General features: G+C 34.3%; 1 protein-coding gene across 2 annotated transcripts; it reads left to right on the top strand.

The window, feature by feature from the left end:
• The first annotated feature begins 2,437 nt into the window (after positions 1 to 2,437).
• On the top strand, positions 2,438 to 9,845 carry LOC128202649 (uncharacterized). Of its 2 annotated transcripts, none has more exons than XM_052903671.1 (10): positions 2,438 to 2,537; positions 3,508 to 3,801; positions 5,130 to 5,432; positions 5,673 to 5,987; positions 6,247 to 6,528; positions 6,637 to 6,744; positions 7,013 to 7,064; positions 7,284 to 7,300; positions 7,938 to 8,035; positions 8,361 to 9,845. In XM_052903671.1, exons 1-10 carry the CDS (start codon positions 2,486 to 2,488, stop codon positions 8,538 to 8,540), a joined length of 1,701 nt encoding a protein of 566 aa, XP_052759631.1. In that variant the 5' UTR covers positions 2,438 to 2,485; the 3' UTR covers positions 8,541 to 9,845. The 2 variants fall into 2 exon arrangements, with proteins under 2 accessions (XP_052759631.1, XP_052759630.1); XM_052903670.1 differs by having other exon boundaries at positions 2,446 to 2,537; positions 3,484 to 3,801.
• Positions 9,846 to 21,509: the final 11,664 nt, after the last annotated feature.

Raw genomic sequence — 21,509 nt, 5'->3', positions numbered from 1 at the left:
AATTTTAGTTTGTGCACACGTATTGTAAAATGACATTAAATATGTTGCCATTATAAACTATATTGCTATTTTCCATTTCGATTTCATAGTTATATACAGCATCATAAACCAAGAATACAGAACACCTATAAAATGTTGCAGTTATTTTCTATTATGATATATGTGGAAACCTTGTTACACATATCAGTACCTTTAAAGATCTCAAACAGAATAGAGGTTTAATGCCTTATGTTGGTTATACTCCTTGAATATTTTACTGACAGTAATACAATTACAATCTAACATAATTATAACACGACAACACTACCCAGATGCTGATCGTTATGCATACGGCGAGGATATTCGTTTTCGGAACGTCTTGTGCATTTTCGGTCACCTTCATTTGGCGATGGTTTTCTTTAATTTTAGTTTAAATTCATGCATAATTGTTCATTTACATGCCTCTTAATAATCAACGTACAGGACTACTTTTATATTGACCAAAAATATTACTTGTTAGTTAGGTGGTGCCACATGAATGCTGATTAATTTAAATATTTATTTTAGTAGGCGTATCATATGTGTCTTCCACCGCATGTTATATATACAACCGGTGTCCCGTTGTCCCGGGATTCCGAGGACAACAACGTCAGCTGTTTTCGGCAGGTCAACATACTTGTTTGGCAAAAAGGTATACAAAAACACAAAATACATATTACTTTCAATCAGAAATTGATTAGCAATCGTAATAAAGAGATTTTATTTGCTGAGTTTTTATATTAAGAGGTATTAAAAAGCACACTGTTCGTTTTACTAGTCTACTTCCGGTTCCAAATCACATTCGAATCGATCTGCATCCTCTTTGCTAGTAATAAATACATATTTGAATGAAAACAGATCTGAATACAATAGATTTAAACCTCCCAAGCATGCATATTCATGATGAAATTGCCAAAAGATGCAACCAATGAAAGCCTTTTGAGTGCTCACTTTGTTCCGTAAACATGATTCGTGATCATATTATTATGATCCTAAGCATTTTGTGTGTGTTTGAAATTTTTAAATCAGCTTTATACGTACATTTCTAGAATATTAAACTGAATAATTTAAGAGCGCTTCTACCACATACAACGTCATGACCCCCCCCCCCCCCCCCATTTCATATTAAAGCTTAAACAAACACATAAAACAAACGCAAATTTGCCTGACTTCAAGAAGACCTAGTTAATTTCAGCTGGTGATGTCCCTTTGAGATCCCTTGGGAAAAAAGTTAGTTTCGACCCCTGAAGTCAAATAACAATATTGTCGAAATATAATTCATGGAAAGTTGTAGTTAGCTGACATTCGCTGAAGAAACATGTTTGGTACATTTATTGAATGTTTTCAATTGAAAGGGAGGTCATTAAACAAAAAAATAATTCGATCGAGTTTGATGTTGCTTTTCCTCAAACTGTTTCAAACAACACATGGGAAGTGGTGTCATAATGCTACATCAGACGGCAATATTTTGCTTTGCATAAGGACAAAGGTAACTTTTTTTAATCTTGATTAATTTTAATGACACATTGCGCAGTCTGCCCTGTTTATGGTTGTAAAAATGGTATATCTGTGAGAGTGCAGCTTTAAAAGTGATTACAAGTGGCTGATCTTTTCTCGCGTTATTGTGACGTCATTTGAAAAAAATGTTTCCAGTAACAGTCGGTCTTACCTTTTACAGAATGTGTAAGAAACGATTACTGAAAGGTTTTCTTAAATGAAATGAAGTATTGTTATAACAACTATTGAATGATAAAATGAACTGTTGGTGTAAATATAAGTAATGAATTATCGGGGATTTGAACGCAATTGGACTGGTCAAAGTACGCGTTGAGACATTTGGACTCCACACACTTTGACCAGCCCAATTGCTTTCATGCCCCGATAATGACATCAACCCCGCAATTCATTCCTTAAATATATACAAAAGCGATCATCTCTATCAATACTAAAAAATCGACCAATTTCAATATGGAGTTCATGACATGAGATTCTAAATTTAGCCTATAAATTTCGTACAGGAAACGGTAAACTGAACTGAACATATGTTGATTTCAGTCTGAGATCGTATTTCATTTCAATCGTGATCATTGAAAAACTATATCTTCACTCATGACTTCGAGTGTGGTTTGAGCAACTTAATGATGCAAAGTTAATTATAAAGAACAGTTTTAGACCTACATTATTTCCCTTTTGTGAATATAGCGTATGTCTGCAGATGAAACCTTCTTTCCTTTACAATGATGTACCATCAGTTGAACTCATTGTCAAGACCAAACAATGACTTAAGCGTTTCCGGTACGCAAGTTAAACAATTGTGGACAGAAACGGTGAATAACACATAACTTCCCTATGGAAAATTATATGGAAGGTCTGTTTCTTAAATGATAAGTTACAATTGTAACACAATTGCCAATGAATACGACCAAACAAAATCACTCGCATCATTAAATAAATAATTTTGCGAGATATGCCACGACAATGGATGCTTATATGTGCTCAACTTGCCGTACTCACTTCAGGTATGTTGCATAAGTAAAACCCTCTTAATCATATTAATTCTTATATTAAACAAAAATTGCTACTACTACTACTACTACTACTACTACTACTACAACTACTACTACTACTACTACTACTACTACTACTACTACTCCTACTACTACTACCATTACTACTACTACTACTACTACTACCACTACCATTACTACTACTACTACTACTACTACTACTACTACTACTACTACTACTACTACTACTACTACTACTACTACTACTACTACTACTACTACTACTACTACTACAACAACTACTGCTACTACTGCTACTACTGCTACTACTGCTACTACTGCTACTACTGCTACTACTACTACTACTACTACTACTACTTCTACTACTTCTACTACTGCTATTACTTCTACTACTAAAGGTAAGAATCAGTGACATAACCGTTCTTATTTTAGATATATTGGATAATTCTGGGAACTAACATTTTAAGGGGTGCAAGTCCGTATTTCTTTTTATAAACATAATTTGTGATAAATGCGTCTTGCTGACAGAGAAAGCGAGTAGGCCAACATAGCTTCGCATTGAGAACAGGTATCGAAATTAACTTAGTAGCCACACAGACTTTTCTTCTACAACAACAACTACTACTACTACTAATAATATTACTACTAATACTACTTCAACTGCGTACTAATTCTATTTCTATGCGAATTAATGTTTATGCTAAAAGAAATATTAAAAAGCAAGGTAACGTTTATTTCCTTTTTATATTCGTTTTTATTTTAGATTCATACGTTTATGAATGTTCAGATAATTTTGGATGCTTAATTGCTTTAACCTTATAGCGTCCAACTTGTTATATAACTATATGATTTTTCATAATAATACTTAATTATAGTATTTACAGTTTGACCCGTTATTGAGTGTGACATGTGTATTTGTATGCTACTTCTATAACAGCTCTTGTTGACTACGTCTTTGCAGCCGAGAACAAGTATGGAACTATATCAGTGGTAGGACCCGCCTTTGTGAACAGGGAGGTAACACTGAAAGCGACACCGTTCTACCCTTGGGAATGTGAGGTAGAATGGAGATACATAATGGAAGGTGGAACACAATTACAAACAATGCATGGGCCAAAAGTTACAACATATTCGGAGGATGGGTCATTCTTTTTAAAATGGAGGCCTTCAATTGAATACAACATATCTGATTTCTATGCCGGATGTTCAACAAACAAAACGATTAGAACACGCATGGTACCGATACATCTGAAAGGTAAAACTGTTTAAAGGCGGAAACCCAAATGTTAAGATTAATGCTATAAAGAATGTGTGTTGTGTTTTTGTTTCCTCTTTGTTTGTCATTTGGGGTTTTATTTTTAAAATCCATCTTACACAATTATGGTAGATTGTTTGCTACTGTGCCTATCCATGTAGTTTCGCGTGGACTCATATTTTTTTCTGGGCCCGTATTCACCAACACCTGTTTTTATTACTTTCTGTTTATTTGAATGAAATAAACTCGTTAATTATAATAAGCTGTAAATGTGAAAAGTACGATGATTGTTGTCTAATTATTCAGTTCACACAAATTTGTTTAAATTCTGTTACAATTGTAAATCCATTGTTAAAATCTGACAATTCGAAAGATTTTAATTTCCACTTTACAGTTGTTTGTGGATTATTTATGCATATTGACTATATTTAGCTTTGGAGAAAGACATGAAGGAACGTATATTTTAAATCGCAATTCAGATAGCTACACGAATTCTGTGCAGCTTCATACTCCAGGTACCTTGCTGTTACTTCATCGAACATTTTGACCTTTAAATACTGTTTTTCTTTGTTTGGGGGTTACATCAGCTTTGAATAAAAATGAGCTATATAAGTGCAAGTTGGATAATGGATGATTCCAGATAATAAATGAATGGACAGCAATGTGATAAACCATCAGTTTACATTTGCATTTTGAGAGGTTATGTGGTATTCCAAACAGATTTAAATGATTTGTTGTTGTTTTTCACAGCGACCGAGTTATCCAGTTATTGGTGGTCCAAATTCCACTGACTTTAAAGCAACAGAATGTATTTATGTCTATGCAGGCTCCGATATTTATTGTAACATTAACAATGGAACAGATCCTATATAAGTAGTACTTTTACTGGGCCATGATTCATTTGTTCTTGTTGAAAGAAAACGGAACAAAGGGTTGTACCGATTCCGTAACGTCCATCAACATATGGATGGATTGTCAAGACGGAATGTGACATGTCAGGTTGCTAATGCAGCCCTCGAAACACCTTACGAAGTGCACGGAATTTTATGTAACGTGGGTTAGGAAATACGATACTTATAATGATAAGCTATGATTTGTTATTTAGTGGAGGTTAAAATCATTAGATATTGTATTATATTGAATGCTTCTTATTTATTGTGTTTCAAGTCCAGAGGAAGGCAACCTGCCCGTGCCTATAGTCATGCATACATTGATGGAGAAAGTACGTCAAAAGTTTGTGAAGAGCGCAATGCTATCCTTGCTCCGGCAATAGAAATACACGTTGACAAAATATTATTAGCTGTTAAATGATTGTGTTTCAATTCCAGAAGAAGGTAACCTGCCCAAGCTAATAGTTCCTGAATTCCTTGATGGAGAAGGTTCAACAACAATATGTGAAGTGCGTAATGTTTTTCCCGCTCCGGAAATAGAAATACACGTTGACAAAGAATTACTAGCTGACGCTCAACAAACCGATTCATTTAATCGATCATCTCTTACGTTCACAAGTTTAGCAAAGGTGACAAAGGCTAACAAAACGTGGAATGGAAAAAAAATGTGCTGCACCAGGAAAATCAAATATGATATTGGTTTATACGATAAGACCGTCTGCAAACACATTAATATGAAATGTAAGTTTAAGAGCGTAAAACTTGTGTAAAACACGCGTAATAGTAAAGTATAGTAATGCTAAATGAGGAAATGCATAACAAATTAAACTCCATGGTAAATGTTTGTATTATTGGAAGATATATGCGTAATGCAACTGTCTCTGAGTGTGTATCATTTACTTATATTTACATAATATATTTGTGTACTCTGAATTGAAAACAGTCACATTTATCAAAGAGTTTATCCTGTTCTGTTTTTAGATCCGCCGTCGGACCTTTCGATGTCCGTACACAAAATACATGAATATACCAATAGTGTTCATGTCTGTTTATTAGACATGTCTTGTGAAACGAATGAATCAAATCCACCTTGCACAATTGAATGGGCAAGTGTGACCGATAACTTGCAATACGTTCGACGAAGCAACTGGACAAATGGTGACAGTGGGAGGTTCCGTTCTGTTTCCAACGTGAGTTTCAGTGTTTCTAAAGACATGCCTGGGACAATTACATGTGCAACAAGATGCGATCATTTCAAATCTCATTTGAATACAACTTATACAGTAACTTTTCAAGGTATGCACTTAGTATTGTATATTTGTCGCCTTTCGTTCACCTTCTTAATCAAACAAGGCTGTTGTTTTTATGTCCAGTCTTCTTTCGAAGGAATCTGTATTGCGAATGTACTCATATATTATAATGTATTTTATTCAAGGTGGTTTTCCACAGGAATACGATACGGCAATCTGAAAATGTATAATAAGTGATATTTTCTCTTAACTATGTACTCGTTTTACTCAGTAGCTTTCTCAACATTTTCTACTCTTTATTTCAGGTGACCCGACTTTGAATTTGAACACGACATCACCTGTTCATTTATATCCGACTCTTACAGTGACCGTCAGATGTCTTGTTGATGATAACGATGCTAAAGGACAATGGACGCTTTGGTGGGAAGATGAAAATAGCACTGAAATGAAGACATGTAACAAAACAGACGAATGCCTGTTAACACTTCATTATGCGAGAGATGGCGAAAATATATACACTTGCAACGCTTGGAAATCAAATGTGCTTCTGAAATATTCCTTGACCGTAATAAGCGCAACAGCAGATGGTTCGTAATTAACAGCTGAAATATTGGTTACATTTTAAGTGGATGAAATGCATTTGATGTTTGTTTTTTAAGATATTACGATTTTACTTTAAAAACATGCTATTGCAGGTCGTCAATCCCACGAAACTGACATTCATACATTCCGATTTCCTGTCATCAATGTACTTATCGGAGCAGGTGTTATAGGTGGACTCTGCATCCTGTTTGTTATTGGAAGTAAGGATTATATTTCCTGAATAATCTCATCTTCTACAATATTAAACTGCATGCAATTTAATTTTCTGCACGAGGGACAGGGTGTTCAGTTTTGAAAGGGTCCATAAATGTTTGTACGGGAGTATTCAGAATGAGTATACATAATTATGATACTTTCAAATAATTCAACTTTCACAAACTATTTCTTTAACCTACATAGACTCTTATAACAAAACTATTTAGAACTAATGTTGAATATATGTCTCATATGAGCTTATATCTTTTTCAGGATGTATGCTTCTTAAACGGCAAAAGATCGACGTAATTAACACAGTAGAAATGTATGTATCAATTGTAATTTTGATTAAGTTATATAGTGATAGGAAATCTCAGATATCTGTTGAATGTTATACTAGTTTAATATATTTAAATCGTTGATGTATAATGAAATGTATACAGCAAAGTCTTTCCGATAACACAGAACTTCGTTTGGGCTTATAAAAGTATTATCATATGAACTATTAAACAACTAATAAAATAATTTTTACTTTCTTTTCCAGTGTTGAAAACCACAGCGGTAAGTTTTTTTTCTTTAAGTTTACTTTAACGTTCATCTGTTAGTCCTTTACACGTCATTTGAACATTCCATCATGTACCATATATATAAACTTTAACAATATAACGCTTTCGATGTTTTTTGTTTCCTGGAAATTCTAGCTTTGGATCAAGTTAACAAATTTATCGATTTTTATAAAATAGTTATCAAAAGTCATTTACAATTGCAAAGACAGTCATTCGGAATCATAACCAGCTTTATTCTATTTGTTCTGGTCCTCTATACAATAACAGAATATACTTCCTTCCAAATGGACTTTTATAAATTATAGTCAGTAATGATTACCTAAACCATAGACAACTTTTTTTTATTTCTTGTCTTGGAAAGAGCACATTTTGCGTAAATATGTGCAAACCAATGATATAGGATTGCTGACAAAAAATCAGATGGTAGATTTTCATATTTCTGTTCAAAACTAATGTTTAATGGCTCAAACCGTTACTAATGGTTTCGAAAAATGCATAAAACATCAATTTTTAAACTTATATATAAAAATCTGCGATCTGATTTTTGTCAGCAGTCTTTTATCACTGGTTTCCATGGGTTTTTGCAAAAAATGGCTCGTTCCAGGACAAAAATAAAAAGTTGTCAAAAACAGACACCTCGTCGGACAATGAAGTGCTACACATAGCAACGGAAGGAGTCCAGTACGCAGTCGTGCAGAGGCAGGCGGCCACACAGAGGATTGAAACGCAGGTAACTCACTTCACCTTGCGAGATAATTAATGCTATGCAAATGACAAAACACTAGTACAAAGTAGCTTGACCAGAACAGTAAGGCGTGCTGAGTAGCCAACTACAATAAGTATTACTCTTATGGAGAACACTCTTATTGAACACAGTTAAGCAGGTGTGCAATCTACCATAAAGTATCGACCATTCTTGTCTTCAAATTTATAAACTATGAAATATGATGTCATGCAAGTTTAAGATCCTTTCCATATGTGATTCGAAATCGGTAATACTAATATGCTTACTGATCGTGTCCTATGGCAACGTAGTGCAATGCCCTATTTTCCAGAACCCACAGGATGACGAATGCCTCAAATACGCCGAATTGGACATCAAATTCCTACAGGCAGCCAACGCCCTAGTCCCGTCAAGGAAAAAGAATACGCCGACGGAGTATGCTGACATTGAGTTCTTTTCGACACAGGGACCTGTTGTTGAACATCCTGGGTACCATTATGCATCAGTGTAGATGTAGATCAAAAGATCAAAGCATATAACCCGAACATACCACCTTATTGTCATGTTTCTATATTGTATTTCATATGTATGATGTTTTATAAAATCAATTGTACCAATAGTGTTAAGTCTAGTTTTATTATTATTATTATTCATAAAAGTATGTATTCCCTCAGTCATACAAATGTTCGATATAGTTTACACCTTAGTCATGCCACTCCTTATGATAAAAATGTTTGCAATTTGGTAGTTTTATTTTGCTGTTGTTTTATATGATCTTTTGATTTTATATATGTTAATGCCGAAGATTATGTTTTAAGAAAAGGCATTTTATCGGATTAACTCTTACTCACTCACTCACTCACTCACTCACTCACTCACTCACTCACTCACTCACTCACTCACTCACTCACTCACTCACTCACTCACTCACTCACTCACTCACTCACTCACTCACTCACTCACTCACTCACTCACTCACTCACTCACTCACTCACTCACTCACTCACTCACTCACTCACTCACTCACTCACTCACTCACTCACTCACTCACTCACTAACTCACTCACTCAATCACTCACTCACTCACTCACTCACTCACTCACTCACTCACTCACACACTCACTCACTCACTCACTCACTCACTCACTCACTCAATCACTCCTTCACTCACTCACTCACTCACTCACTCACTCACTCACTCACTCACTCACTCACTCACTCACTCACTCACTCACTCACTCACTCACTCACTCACTCACTCACTCACTCACTCACTCACTCACTCACTCACTCACTCACTCACTCACTCACTCACTCATTCACTCACTCACTCACTCACTCACTCACTCACTCACTCACTCACTCACTCACTCACTCACTTTTGCTTACTTGCAGGCTCGTTTTATTTTGATGTTGAGACCTCGTAATTCGGGTTACCCCATTTCCAAGTTAACTTTTTCGCTGTATGTTTTGATGCGGTGACCAAATCATTTACTTATAAACGACAATTTGATATGTATATTGAATGGCAACCATTATGTATGTGTGTATGTTGTTCATGAAGTGAAATGTTTCAAAAGGTTTTTAATCAAATAACATTACATTATGTTTGGCCGTTCTGCTTGTCATTGCAGTTTCCATTGTATTTCTGAAAGTGTTAATAGTCGGCTAATCAGATCCGGAATCTCAAATACCAATGTACAGTCCATGACATTTTCCTTTACAATCATTATCTCAAGAGCAAAAATATTGTGTGTATCAAAGTATTAAAATAACAAATGAATGCAATAACGAACATGATATCAGTGCTTGTTCCTTTGTTGTTTATATAATAAAAATTACTTTAAAACAAACGAATTTACTGAATAAAATGAATGGTATAACAATATGCCTTTGTTGTTTAAGGCTGCAATATGTAACTTTGAAACCTAAAAGATACAACAATGGTTGTACATGATTTTGTGTCAAACTGGTCATTATATGATGTATCGAAATGACCACTATTATTAAAATAACAAACAAAATAACAACAAACATGATATAAGTGTTTGTTTCTTATTTGTTTATATGTTAGAAATGAACGTAGTAACAAATGAATGTAATAACAAACGAATGAAACGAGGATACAACAATGGTTATACTTGATTTTGATCTTTTGGACATTTGAGGTTACCTGTGTATGCAATGAAATATACAAAACCGTTTGTACTACGTCGTTGGTTATGTAGGGATATAGTTGCCATTGTGAGTTGAAGAAAACGCGATGTGAAAAATGCCTGGCCTAAAACTGTGTGAAATCAGAAATGTGATATGTTCTAAATGTTGACTGCGATGGTACTGAGTCTACTATTTTCGTCTTTAAAAACAGATATTAATATAATACTTTAGCATGTGAGTTTGGTAAATGGCAACCAAGCTGGAAAAGTGGGTTTACTCCGGGTACTCCGGTTTCCCCAACATAACAAGACCACACTCTAACGCAACATCGTGCCAACGAGAGTGGCTAAGTATAAGCTATCATAGCTTTCTTCACATTCGTTGTAAAAATATATAACGTTTAAGCTAATATACTGTAGAATACACATAAATACAGCAATACATAGGAAATATTCAGAAAAGTGTACATTCTATTACCAAAACGACGTTCAACCACAAGTGTTTGTTTATTGTACGTATTTTGGCCGAGCCATTGATTCAAGCGAGCATGCGAAATAAATATAAAATCACTACTTTTCCATTTTAGAAAATATAAACAAGGCTAAAAAAACGTTTTCGATGGGTGAACGCGGGATATTACTGAACACTGATCATTAATTATTTCAATTTATTTTCTAAAATAGATATGTTTGACCATTTAATATAATTAAATGCAATAAACTGTCAACATTTATCGATTATTAATAGGTTAAAAAAGATCTTAAAAAATAAAAAAGCATACAATAAAAACTTTTAAAAACAATTATTGCGAAGTGATGTATTTGGTGATAGCAAAAAGCGGGGTGGTGTACGCATATACTTTCGTGCTGCAGTGCTAAAAGCCTAAATAATCCCACCGACGGTTCATATGTATATATGTTAAATGCAGACTCCTTATTTCAAATTGCGTTAGGATGGACCAAAGGATGACACAGGTATGACAGCAAGGTTTGAAAGCAGACAAACTGACTGTGGGTGTTAACTGTTCAAATGTGTTCAAATCAACTATCAATTTCAGCGTTTATTTACAATGTGCTTTCTTCGTAACCAGACCTCAAAGTAGTCGGTGGTAAATCCCAATCACGTACTGAGATCTGCATATTAGAACCGGAAGTGGCAACTGACCTGACACAACGAGCGGATTTTAAGGCGTAGTGTGGTTTGTTTACGTCTAAGAGGGCAGATCATTGTATTCGATTGTGTGGCTACACGTGTTATTGATATTGATTTTGAAAGAATGGCAGCTTTTGGACAATAATTGTTTACTGAAAGCGCGAGAAACCTCTCTAAGGTTGTTATACTCAATACAGGTAAGACTGAAATAATGTTGAATATGAAACAAGATACCGCAACGGTGACTTTTAATACTGATATTTAAAACGGCAACATGCCATGCCTTAGGTCATTCTAAAACGGTTCTGCATGTGTCTGCAATGAGGATAAGAGTGGTCTAGTGGTTTAGCTGTCTATTTGCGAAGATTTTATTATTGGTGAATACATCTGTAATAGTCGTGACCCGGAAATGACTCACTTGTTTTTTTCCAATAATTTGGTCACGTGATGGGGGTACAAATACAACCGCCATTTGCATTTATCAAAATGAGTACTGTTCTGTTTCGTAGCCGTTCTGTTGCCGACTTACAGCGTTATTTGAGAGAAAGGGGTGTCACATTTAGTGATTCTAGGAAACCTGCGTTAGTAGAACACTGTAGTTTGGCAGAAGAGCTGAGGATTGAGGTTGATCCCGACGGATTATTAGAAGATCGGCCTGAAGTCGTCTGTCAGAAGCTGATGCTGAGTGACATGTGTCTTGTGTCTCCACAACGGCTGTCTGGGACTAGCGATCTGTCTATTGTGCCAGTTCTGTCAATGTTTGACATTTACAATTACTTAGTTACTTTCAATAACTATGATCACGCCTCCCTAAGGGCATATCACCAGTTTGAGGAATATTCTATGTTTCGAGATGGCTATACACGAGGTATTGAGACGGTGCCATATCCCAATACTGGTAAGACTCTGTCAGTATGTAGTTGTTTTATATACTATACTTTGATAATGATGATGATGATGATGCTGATGATGATGATGATGATGATGATGATGATGATGATGATGATGATGATGATGATGATGATGATGATGATGATAAAAATAATGTCATTATGCATGTACATTTATCACCATTTTGAAACAAATTATGTTTTAAATAACATTCAAATTTCATGTGTGCAAATAAAATAATATCATGAAGTTTAACAGCAAAGGTTATTTTTCAAATGTTTTATCAGACGCTTAATTAATTGTTATGCTTTCATTGCAAGTAAAAACAATATTCAGCAGCATATTGAATCATTGATGTATAAAATGTATGTTTTATACTTTGTTGCAGCCTTTGTTGCTGTGAAAGCCAATGTGAAACCCCAGACGAATGATAAAGATCCAATATCCAAGAGAGGCTACTACAGCTGTTGGATCATGATGAAGAACAGTGACGAGGGATCCATTCAATCTGCTTATTGCAGTTGCAAAGGAGGGTAATTGTCTAATTTACTCTTCCTTAACTACACTTCATGTTTAATACAGTACTTGTCACAGATGCAGAAAAGTATGTGGCCTGTCCTGGGAATCGGACCAGGGACCTGTTCTTGGAAGTTGTATGCTCTACCAACTGAGCTAATCAGCCCTGGATAACTGATATATTCAATTATTAGAACTGTGACATAGATTCCCTCTAACTTGCTGGACCATATATCCACTGGCTATATTTGTTGAACTGCAGTGCAGTCTCACTGACATGCAGGGTACTGGCCACGGTCCCTTGTTGGACACAATTTCTCACATACTCAGAAAAGTTTGCAGCCCGTCTGGAGATTGAACCCAGGACACCATGTGCACAAAAAATTATCTACCAACTTAGATAACTGGCCCTGGATAACTTTTATTCTCTGATCGGTATAACAGTTCAGTACCATGAACTTGAGTTATACAAAAACATCCGTAGATATAATCTAATATTGAATTTGTTATTTTAGATCATATTTTATCATAGCTCACTTATTGATACTCTTATATAAACCCACTCCAAATTATAAGATATAATTTGATGCCACATATTTATCTATAAGTTGGTTTAGGCATGGATGTTTTGTGGCTGCTCATCTTAATACCATTGCTTTTTAATAGCATTGATGGATGCTGTCGACATGTTGTGGCATCCCTCTTCGGAAGTCCTTGACTTTGTAAAAGACTTCAAGAAGACCAGCTGTACTTCAGGGCCATGTATGTGGGTTCGGCGTGCTTCTCAGGCCAATCAACTTGGCAAACCTATTCCTGCCTCACAACTTGAGACTTCAATTATGGTGGAGCCCAGGTATATTTCATTTGTCTTTAGTTAATTTACTTTAAGATAAGTTCTATATTTAGCACCCACCATATGAAATTGAGTCAGAGGTAATAGGTGAACTAAATGTTTTCTAAAAATAACCAGGCTGTGTCTGTATTAGTGATGGGCACAGGCTAAGTACCTATTTTGAGTTAATATAAGAATTGAAAAAAATAATTTCTCCTGCATTGTATGTTTTTTGAAAAATGCTCCCCTATTAACTAGAAACAGATGTACTGTGATTTTTGTAACATGTTTTAATGAAATATTAAAGGCTATAAAATATTAGATTAACATCCCTCGCCCCTCTCTGAAACCCAATCAATAAGTTAAATATATATTTACATATGTATATAGATGTATTTTTAAAGATGGAAATAAACTGCCAACACGCCCCATCTTAAGACAATTAACATTTCATACTCTGGCCTTTTCTTACTTGCCTATAGTTAAGGTTTTTGTTTCCTGTTTGCAGCACACAGACAGCAATGCCACTGTATTCGCCATTGTCTGACGAGTATCCAGTGCCTGATCCTAAGGATTTCCTTGAAAAAGTGAAAACTCATCAACCAACAGCCTGCGGATTACGTGCCATGTATGCACGTTCAACTGATTTAAATCGAACAGCAATTGCTTTACCAAAAAATTCAGTGTTTGCAGAACACTCTATACCAGACTCCATATTATTTGGACAGCGATTTGAAAATAAAGCCCGTGACATTTTTATAAAGACACATAGGTTTAAACATAAACAATGTTCTGTAAAAGTGCCTGGGCTTGTTGTTTATAATGAAGACCCAGTTTTAGCTTGTTCACCAGATGGAATAGTTGATTGCAAAATATGTGGGAAAATTTTGGTTCAAATAAAGTGTATGTATAAATATAAGTGTTTTCACCCTAAAATGCCTTGAAACTTTCAAATGTCTGTGTTGAAGATGAAAACAATAATTTAACATTGAGGCGTTCACATACATATTTTGACCAAGTACAAGGACAAATGGGAGTAACTGGCCTCACGAAATGTGTGTTGGTTGGGTACACACACAAAGGGAATGCTTACATAACAGTTGACTTTGATGAGTCATTTTGGAATAATTCTAAAATAAATTGTTAAAGTTTTACACTGATGTATACTTTCCACTTTTGAAAAACATATGCTGTACAAATTGGAGGACAAATGCCTTGTCTGTGTTCATCTCATGTAGACAGCATATCAGTTTTATTACAACTGTTATTTAGAACATATGTTAAAAGAATTGTTGCTCTTGTGAGATCAATTTATATCTTTAAGGTATATGGTGCACAAATGGCATTCCTGTATTTTTCCATCCATTTGATATTGATGCCTTGTGATACCATTATTTTGGTATAATTTGTACACCAAGTATATTGCTTTCCTGATATTCAAACATGAAAACCATGAAAGGCAATATATCTACAATATTCAATAGTATGGTCCAAGGAAAACAATCACAATATTGCAATATGCTGACCTGCTATTTATGACAATGTTACACACTGGCAAAGTTATTGTTAAATATTGTTTTGTTCTATATTTCAAATACAATTGGAGCAATCTTTAAATGAACAAAATTCATATTTGCATTAATGTGTTATTGAATAACATATTCATATTGAAACATACAAGTCTCTCTCTGCAAGACCTTTTGTACCATAATTGATGTATAAATACCATTAAACATTGTTCGATGTTTGCATCTGTTGTATAGTCAATCTATTTTCTGATATAACAAAAAGCAAGATATTAAATGAGGGAGTAATTGATCCAGTTGTTTTGTGTACTTGTACCCAACTTGACCTACAAGATGTAATGCTTGAGTGGAAATTCAAAATTCAGGTTCAAGAATGTAATCACACATTTATTACCAAATATAAGTATTGTACATACATATTGATTTTATACTCCCACTTTGGGTTTTGGTTTTATACAAAAGTATACATTATTCCCTGACATAAGAAAACATGTACATAAAAATGCTAAATTTGTATGCATAAAAAGAATGTATACTCATAAACCTATTTGGCATAAAAGAGAATGTGGCATATACTTTAGGCGAGACATGGCTGTAAGTTGCTAACAACTGCAACAATTGTTGTAATTTGCCTCAACAGAAATCGAAACTTCAATGGAATTATGCCTAACAAAATATTAAAGGTCTTCATTCTTCGGATAGCTCTTTCAACATGAATTCTAACAGAGGCAATAGATCTTGTACGTTTAATTGCTTTACTGCTGAGGCATTTTCCATGTGTAAATGCCGGTATATTTAGCGTTCTTTGGAAGTAACAAGTGCCTTATATTAAAACCACGATCAGCCATTATATCATCGCCTTCTTCAATATTGTCTATAAATCCTGAAACTTGTACAATTTTGGCATCACTTATAGAACCAGGGTAAATGTTAGATATAAATGTTATAACCCCAGATGGAGATATACCAATTAATTGTTTGAATGTATTTGAATGCTTATAATTTGACCATATCCAGTCAAAAAAGCCATTGAAGAAGTGCTACTGTTGGGAAACCAGTATATTTAAAACATGTAGCATTGTTTTTAAGAATATGGTGAATAAAGTCAATCGATGTGTTATCAGATGTCTGTGTTCCAAAGTCTTTTGTGCTACTAATACTCTCTATTTTAACATCTGGGCTATTTTCGCACTGAATGATATCCTGAAACACAGGTAGGTTTAAATTGCATGCAAAGATATTTTCATGTGTGCTGTTAACAGTGCTAAAATCATCACGGTTGGAATATGTTAATTTAGACTTTTTCGACTGCTGTTGAGGTGTTCTCCTCTCTAAATGTCGTTTACGACTTGAAGTGGCAATGGGTGTTGAGGTGTGGGTGGGGTAAATGGCAGGTATTGGATCTATGGCTCCCTCAAGGGTTTAGGAAATGGCTTAAAATAAACGTCTTTCATGTGTGGCTTAATTTTATACCGACTGTCACTTTTGCAAGTTCCCCAACTGCAGCGTTTTGTAACCATGTTGTGTTTATTTACTCTTAATTTACGATTGTTTTGCTAAAAACAACGTTTAAATTTGGCGCTATCGATTGACTTTGTTTGTACCGGTGTCACGTGACATAAATATTGGAAAAACCCACATGCGGATTTCCGGGCTTGAACTATTGTGTCATTATTTTGCATCAGTATTGTTATATTCACCATTGAAGGAAAAACAACATTTAAGGCACATGAGTTAATTAGCATATGTACATCGCACATCGCATAGGAACATTGAATGTTTACGGAATACGGAATAAAATTGAGCGTGAGAAAATATTTCACTCTCTTAAGCGGAAGTCCTATGATATTGAATATTTACAAGAAACGCATTGTGCGAATGAATCCGAAGCTTTTCTATGGGCAAAATCATGGGAGGGAAATATTACTTGGAATAATGGTAGTACTCAATCAAGAGTTGTCGCAATATTTATTAAAAATATTGACCTACAATTACAAGTAGTTGAAAATAGTCTGTATAATGATGAGCATGGTCGAATTATATCGTTAAGAGCAAATCTCTCGGAACGCTCGTATTATCAATATACTGATGTATACACGCCAAATGCCGGCATAGATCGGAAATGGGTTTTTTAATAAAAAAAATACTTGTTAGAAAACAATTGAATAACCATATTATTAGAGGTGATTTTAACTGTACTTTTGATAAAAGCCTCGATCGGAAAGGGGCCGCAACTCCTGAAGTAAAATCAGATGAAGGGTGTCAAGAATTAAAAGCTCTTTGCAATAAAATTTACCTAGAAGACGTTTGGCGTCGAAGAAATCAGGGCATAAAGTGCTTCAACTTTATAAGAAATAGTGCACTGCCCCGAATTGACACCTTTCCCAGTTTAAAAAGTATTGATGACGAAATTGAACAATGCAAAATTGTTTCCTGTATTTTTACTGACCACAAAACAATAGAAATAGAAATAAATACCGAAAATGTAGCTCGCGGACCGGAAATATGTTTTATACAAGGTTTCTAAACGACACAAAATATGCTTCTCAAATCAAAACATTTTGGTCTTCATTGAAACATAATAAAACATCACATACTAGTTGCAGTGGATGGTAGGAAATGTCATAAAATAAAATTAGAGCTATCATTTAATAATATTCCAAGTCAAAAAGCCCCTCTAGAACAAAAACTCTTAGAATTACTTTCGGAAGACCTCACTCCAGAAATAATTGAAAAACAATATAAAATATTAAACAGCTCATAGCGGATTATTATAATTCAGAGTTCAAAGTCCATAAACTAAGCTAGAAAGCTAATTCAGTTCAGCACAACTAAAACTCGTCAGACGGCATTTTTAATTTAGCCAATTTGTAGATGATACCAAACTTTTTTGCAAAAATAAAACAATCTTTTCCGTATATATTTCACAAATAAGCGGACTATGAAAGGCATCCTGATCTAGACTAAATAAATCTAAAACAACCGGTCTGCTTATAAGAAAATTTAAAAATAGCTCACCGAAGTTTAAGGATATATCTTGGACAAAAAAGAACGTTAATATCCTTGGAATTCACCATGGATACAAGATTAACCTCGATCTAATTTACGAGTCTCTCAACGGAAATAAAATCTTGTATTAACATTTGGAAATCATGCAACTTAACGCTGCAAGTGAAAGTATTGATAGTAAAAACGTTTGTTATATTTCGGTTTCTTTATGAAATTTAAATAGACGGTATACCTGACAAGTACTCACAAATCATTTATAAAATGATTTCGGATTTCATACGGGAAAATAAACAACCCTTAATAAACAATATTACTTGTCAATTACAACGCGATCAAAGGGGCTTGAACATGCCAAGTATAACTGTAATTTGCAAGGCATTAAATGTTAAATTTATTTACATATTTATACAATCTGAACCACAAAACTGGAATACAAAAGGCATTTTTAATATGCAATCAGAAGATGGTAGATACGAAGAAACGTATTTTTATATAAAATCTCGTCACTTAAAAAAACTTGAGATTGTCACTCGGAAATATTCACTTCTATATAAAGGCTATTAGGGACTGGTGTGATTTTGTCCACTTAATGACAAATAATGGCTCAAACATGAATACACGGCTGTTCGGAAATAATTTAATAACCTTCCGCAATAATCCGTTATTTTTCTCATCCTTCACAAAGAGTAAATTAATAAATCTCGAAATTTCTGGAGTACTTAACATAAAATATTTTTAGATGATAAAGATCTATACACGTAATTAAAAACTAACGAAACTTGATATCAGAATGGAATACAATTAAAACCGCAGTTACAAAATGCTTACAAGCCGATACAGCTAAACATATTACAAACATACAAATACAATTATCTGACAACATCAAACTCCGCGGAAAATCAGGCGAATATATAGATTATTACGATTTAAAATTAAAGGACATCCACCATTTGTTTAATAGTAAAACTTAAAAGCTAGGAAGTGAACAAAACAAAAGAGTCTTTAAAAGCGAAACAGTTGCCATTCAAAATATTACACAAAACGATTTTCACACAGCAAAAACTTAGCAAAATAACTTATTCAGATGAACTATGTAAAATCTGCAATAGTTAACAAGTAAATTTAACTCATCTGTTCTGAAAATGTAAGCACTCGAAAGATGTTTGGCAAGAAATAATTCCGATATTTGAGAATGCCTTAAACACGTTACAAATAGGAATTACAAATCAAATATCTACAGCCTTGCTGGGACTTTTTAATTTTCCAACAAAATGCAAAATAATAAAGACTATACTTTTAGAAATAAAGTGGCGTATGTGGAAAAGCAGAAACTGTTTAAATTATGAACAGAAATTCACAGATATAAAGCTAATGCTACTGGACATTTAAATATTTACTATAGATCAATTAAAATGGTCTGACAATATCCGGTCAATAGAAACAGTTAAAGAATACCATAATGTTTGATGTAAACTTTTGGCCCTTTTTTAGAATATATAACAATTAGTCAGACTTAATATATGTCTTTCAAATTCCTTTTCCATATCAATCAGTAAAAATACAGCACGCCGTATTAAAAAATTCGTATCATGATACTGTCGTCTTCTGATTCCGTCATCATGCGAGTATCGTGTATAGTCTCGGAACTACTTTCGCGTTGCTAATAATAGCTTGACAAAAAAACTGGTAAAGCCTGTCAACTTATAAAAGCATTAAATTATCTAATTCTACCCAAGCTCCTGAAGCATGTTAATATTCTGAAACATTGTTCTTCAAAGAACCATGAGGATAAGCACGAAGAAGAGAACACTTCCAATCTATCTAGACAGCTACTTCAGTGAACTAGTTGTTTGCCATTTCGAATTTCATAAATTGTTGCATTTCCATGTGTATTATCATAAATTTGAGCAGCTCGCCAATACAAAGAAGAAGGAGAATTCGCGTCATTGATTGAAATAGCGATTGAATCACGCACTTCCCTCAATTCTGCATATTATGATCGTCAAAAAATCCCACGAATATTTACTTTGTAAAAAATGGCCGCTTTACGCATACATGAAATGACGATTAGTGTTTACTCGTAAAATAAATACCGTTTTTTGGTTGTTGATTTTTGTGCTGTGACATTTAATAATTGTTCTTATATAGCAATTTGTTAATTTGGCTAAGACATAAAATATTTTGTTCTTATTTTGGTCAGTAAAGTGAATTCTGTTACTCCCGACTTCGTTTCGCTGTAGTAGCCTCCCTTGACTTCAATACACAAAACTACGTAACACATTCGAATTCATACGCGCATTTGACAGATGGCGGTAAATTTAAATCAAGTTGAAACCGAAAAATAAAAAGGAATAATTAAATAGGCAGGTATATAATAAATGGAATATTACGATAAAACCTTTTTTCTGGTGACCTGCATCACGTCTCGTTCGGTGAGTAAACACATATCCGTGTTTACACACCGAACTCGACCTGATAAAAAGATAGAATGAATATAAACTATTGTAAAATGGTTATTCATGAACGAAATAATAAATATAAGCAGATATACAAGGTGATCAATGTGTTTAATACCTTAACGAAACGAAACAGAAGGTATTTAAATGAACACAGAATAAATTATTTCAAAAATAAAGAAAAAACAACACTATATAACAAATTGTGCAATATCCAGTCCATTACCACTTTTGCTTTCGAAGATAAAAAGTATTTCAATCTCAGATATATTAAACATATGCGTTATATAGACGTCGATAACCATGCAACAATATACAGGTACTGCTATTATTAATATCTAAACAATTTTGTTAAAATCGTCATTTTGTAACTTGATAATTGCATGTATACTGTATGAAATATTACTGTTTTTGATTGTTTTAAGGGCCCATGGGGATGTCCCCGAACCCATGGCCCCTATGACGGGGCAAATAAATGGGTCCTTGAGACATTTAAAAGAAAGAGAAACTTTATAAAGCGTGAATATAATTTGCATCGGGTGCGTTTGTCCGATGGTATCTTTGGTCGGCTGAAGTTTCCACATAGTCGTAGTGGCTAACATTTTCGTTTAAGCGGACTTCGTTTTTCTCAATATCCATAACTGATGGTACATGTTTGTTCTCGATTGAACTTGCAGACGCTCCTCTCTACAAATGTAAACAAACTGTACTTTATAAATATAATATAAACACTTCTTTGAACTTCCTTGCCCTTCTTTAATATTTTAAGACACAAACACTATCGAGGTCACGGTTACATACGTTCTGCAAGAAATGTCTGCACTCTTGAATGTTTGAAAGCCATTGAATGTTTCAGTTACGATCAGTGTAACGATTATACCTCGCTCTGATAACGTGAATACGCTAAACCAACCGGAAATGGTCATTTATGTAGCAGGTGA

Source organism: Mya arenaria, chromosome 9 (assembly GCF_026914265.1).
Source record: "Mya arenaria isolate MELC-2E11 chromosome 9, ASM2691426v1".
Classification (NCBI taxonomy): domain Eukaryota; kingdom Metazoa; phylum Mollusca; class Bivalvia; order Myida; family Myidae; genus Mya; species Mya arenaria.
The sequence above is the reverse complement of the archived record's forward strand: the minus strand, read 5'-3'. Positions and strand labels throughout refer to the sequence as shown.

Excerpts from the sequence above, each read along its gene's own strand:
- LOC128202649 (XM_052903670.1), top strand. The coding sequence starts at position 2,486 with ATGCCACGACAATGGATGCTTATATGTGCTCAACTTGCCGTACTCACT. Across the intron at positions 5,433-5,672 it reads CAAACACATTAATATGAAAT|ATCCGCCGTCGGACCTTTCG; the intron begins GTAAGTTTAAGA and ends TTCTGTTTTTAG. Across the intron at positions 6,529-6,636 it reads AATAAGCGCAACAGCAGATG|GTCGTCAATCCCACGAAACT; the intron begins GTTCGTAATTAA and ends ATGCTATTGCAG.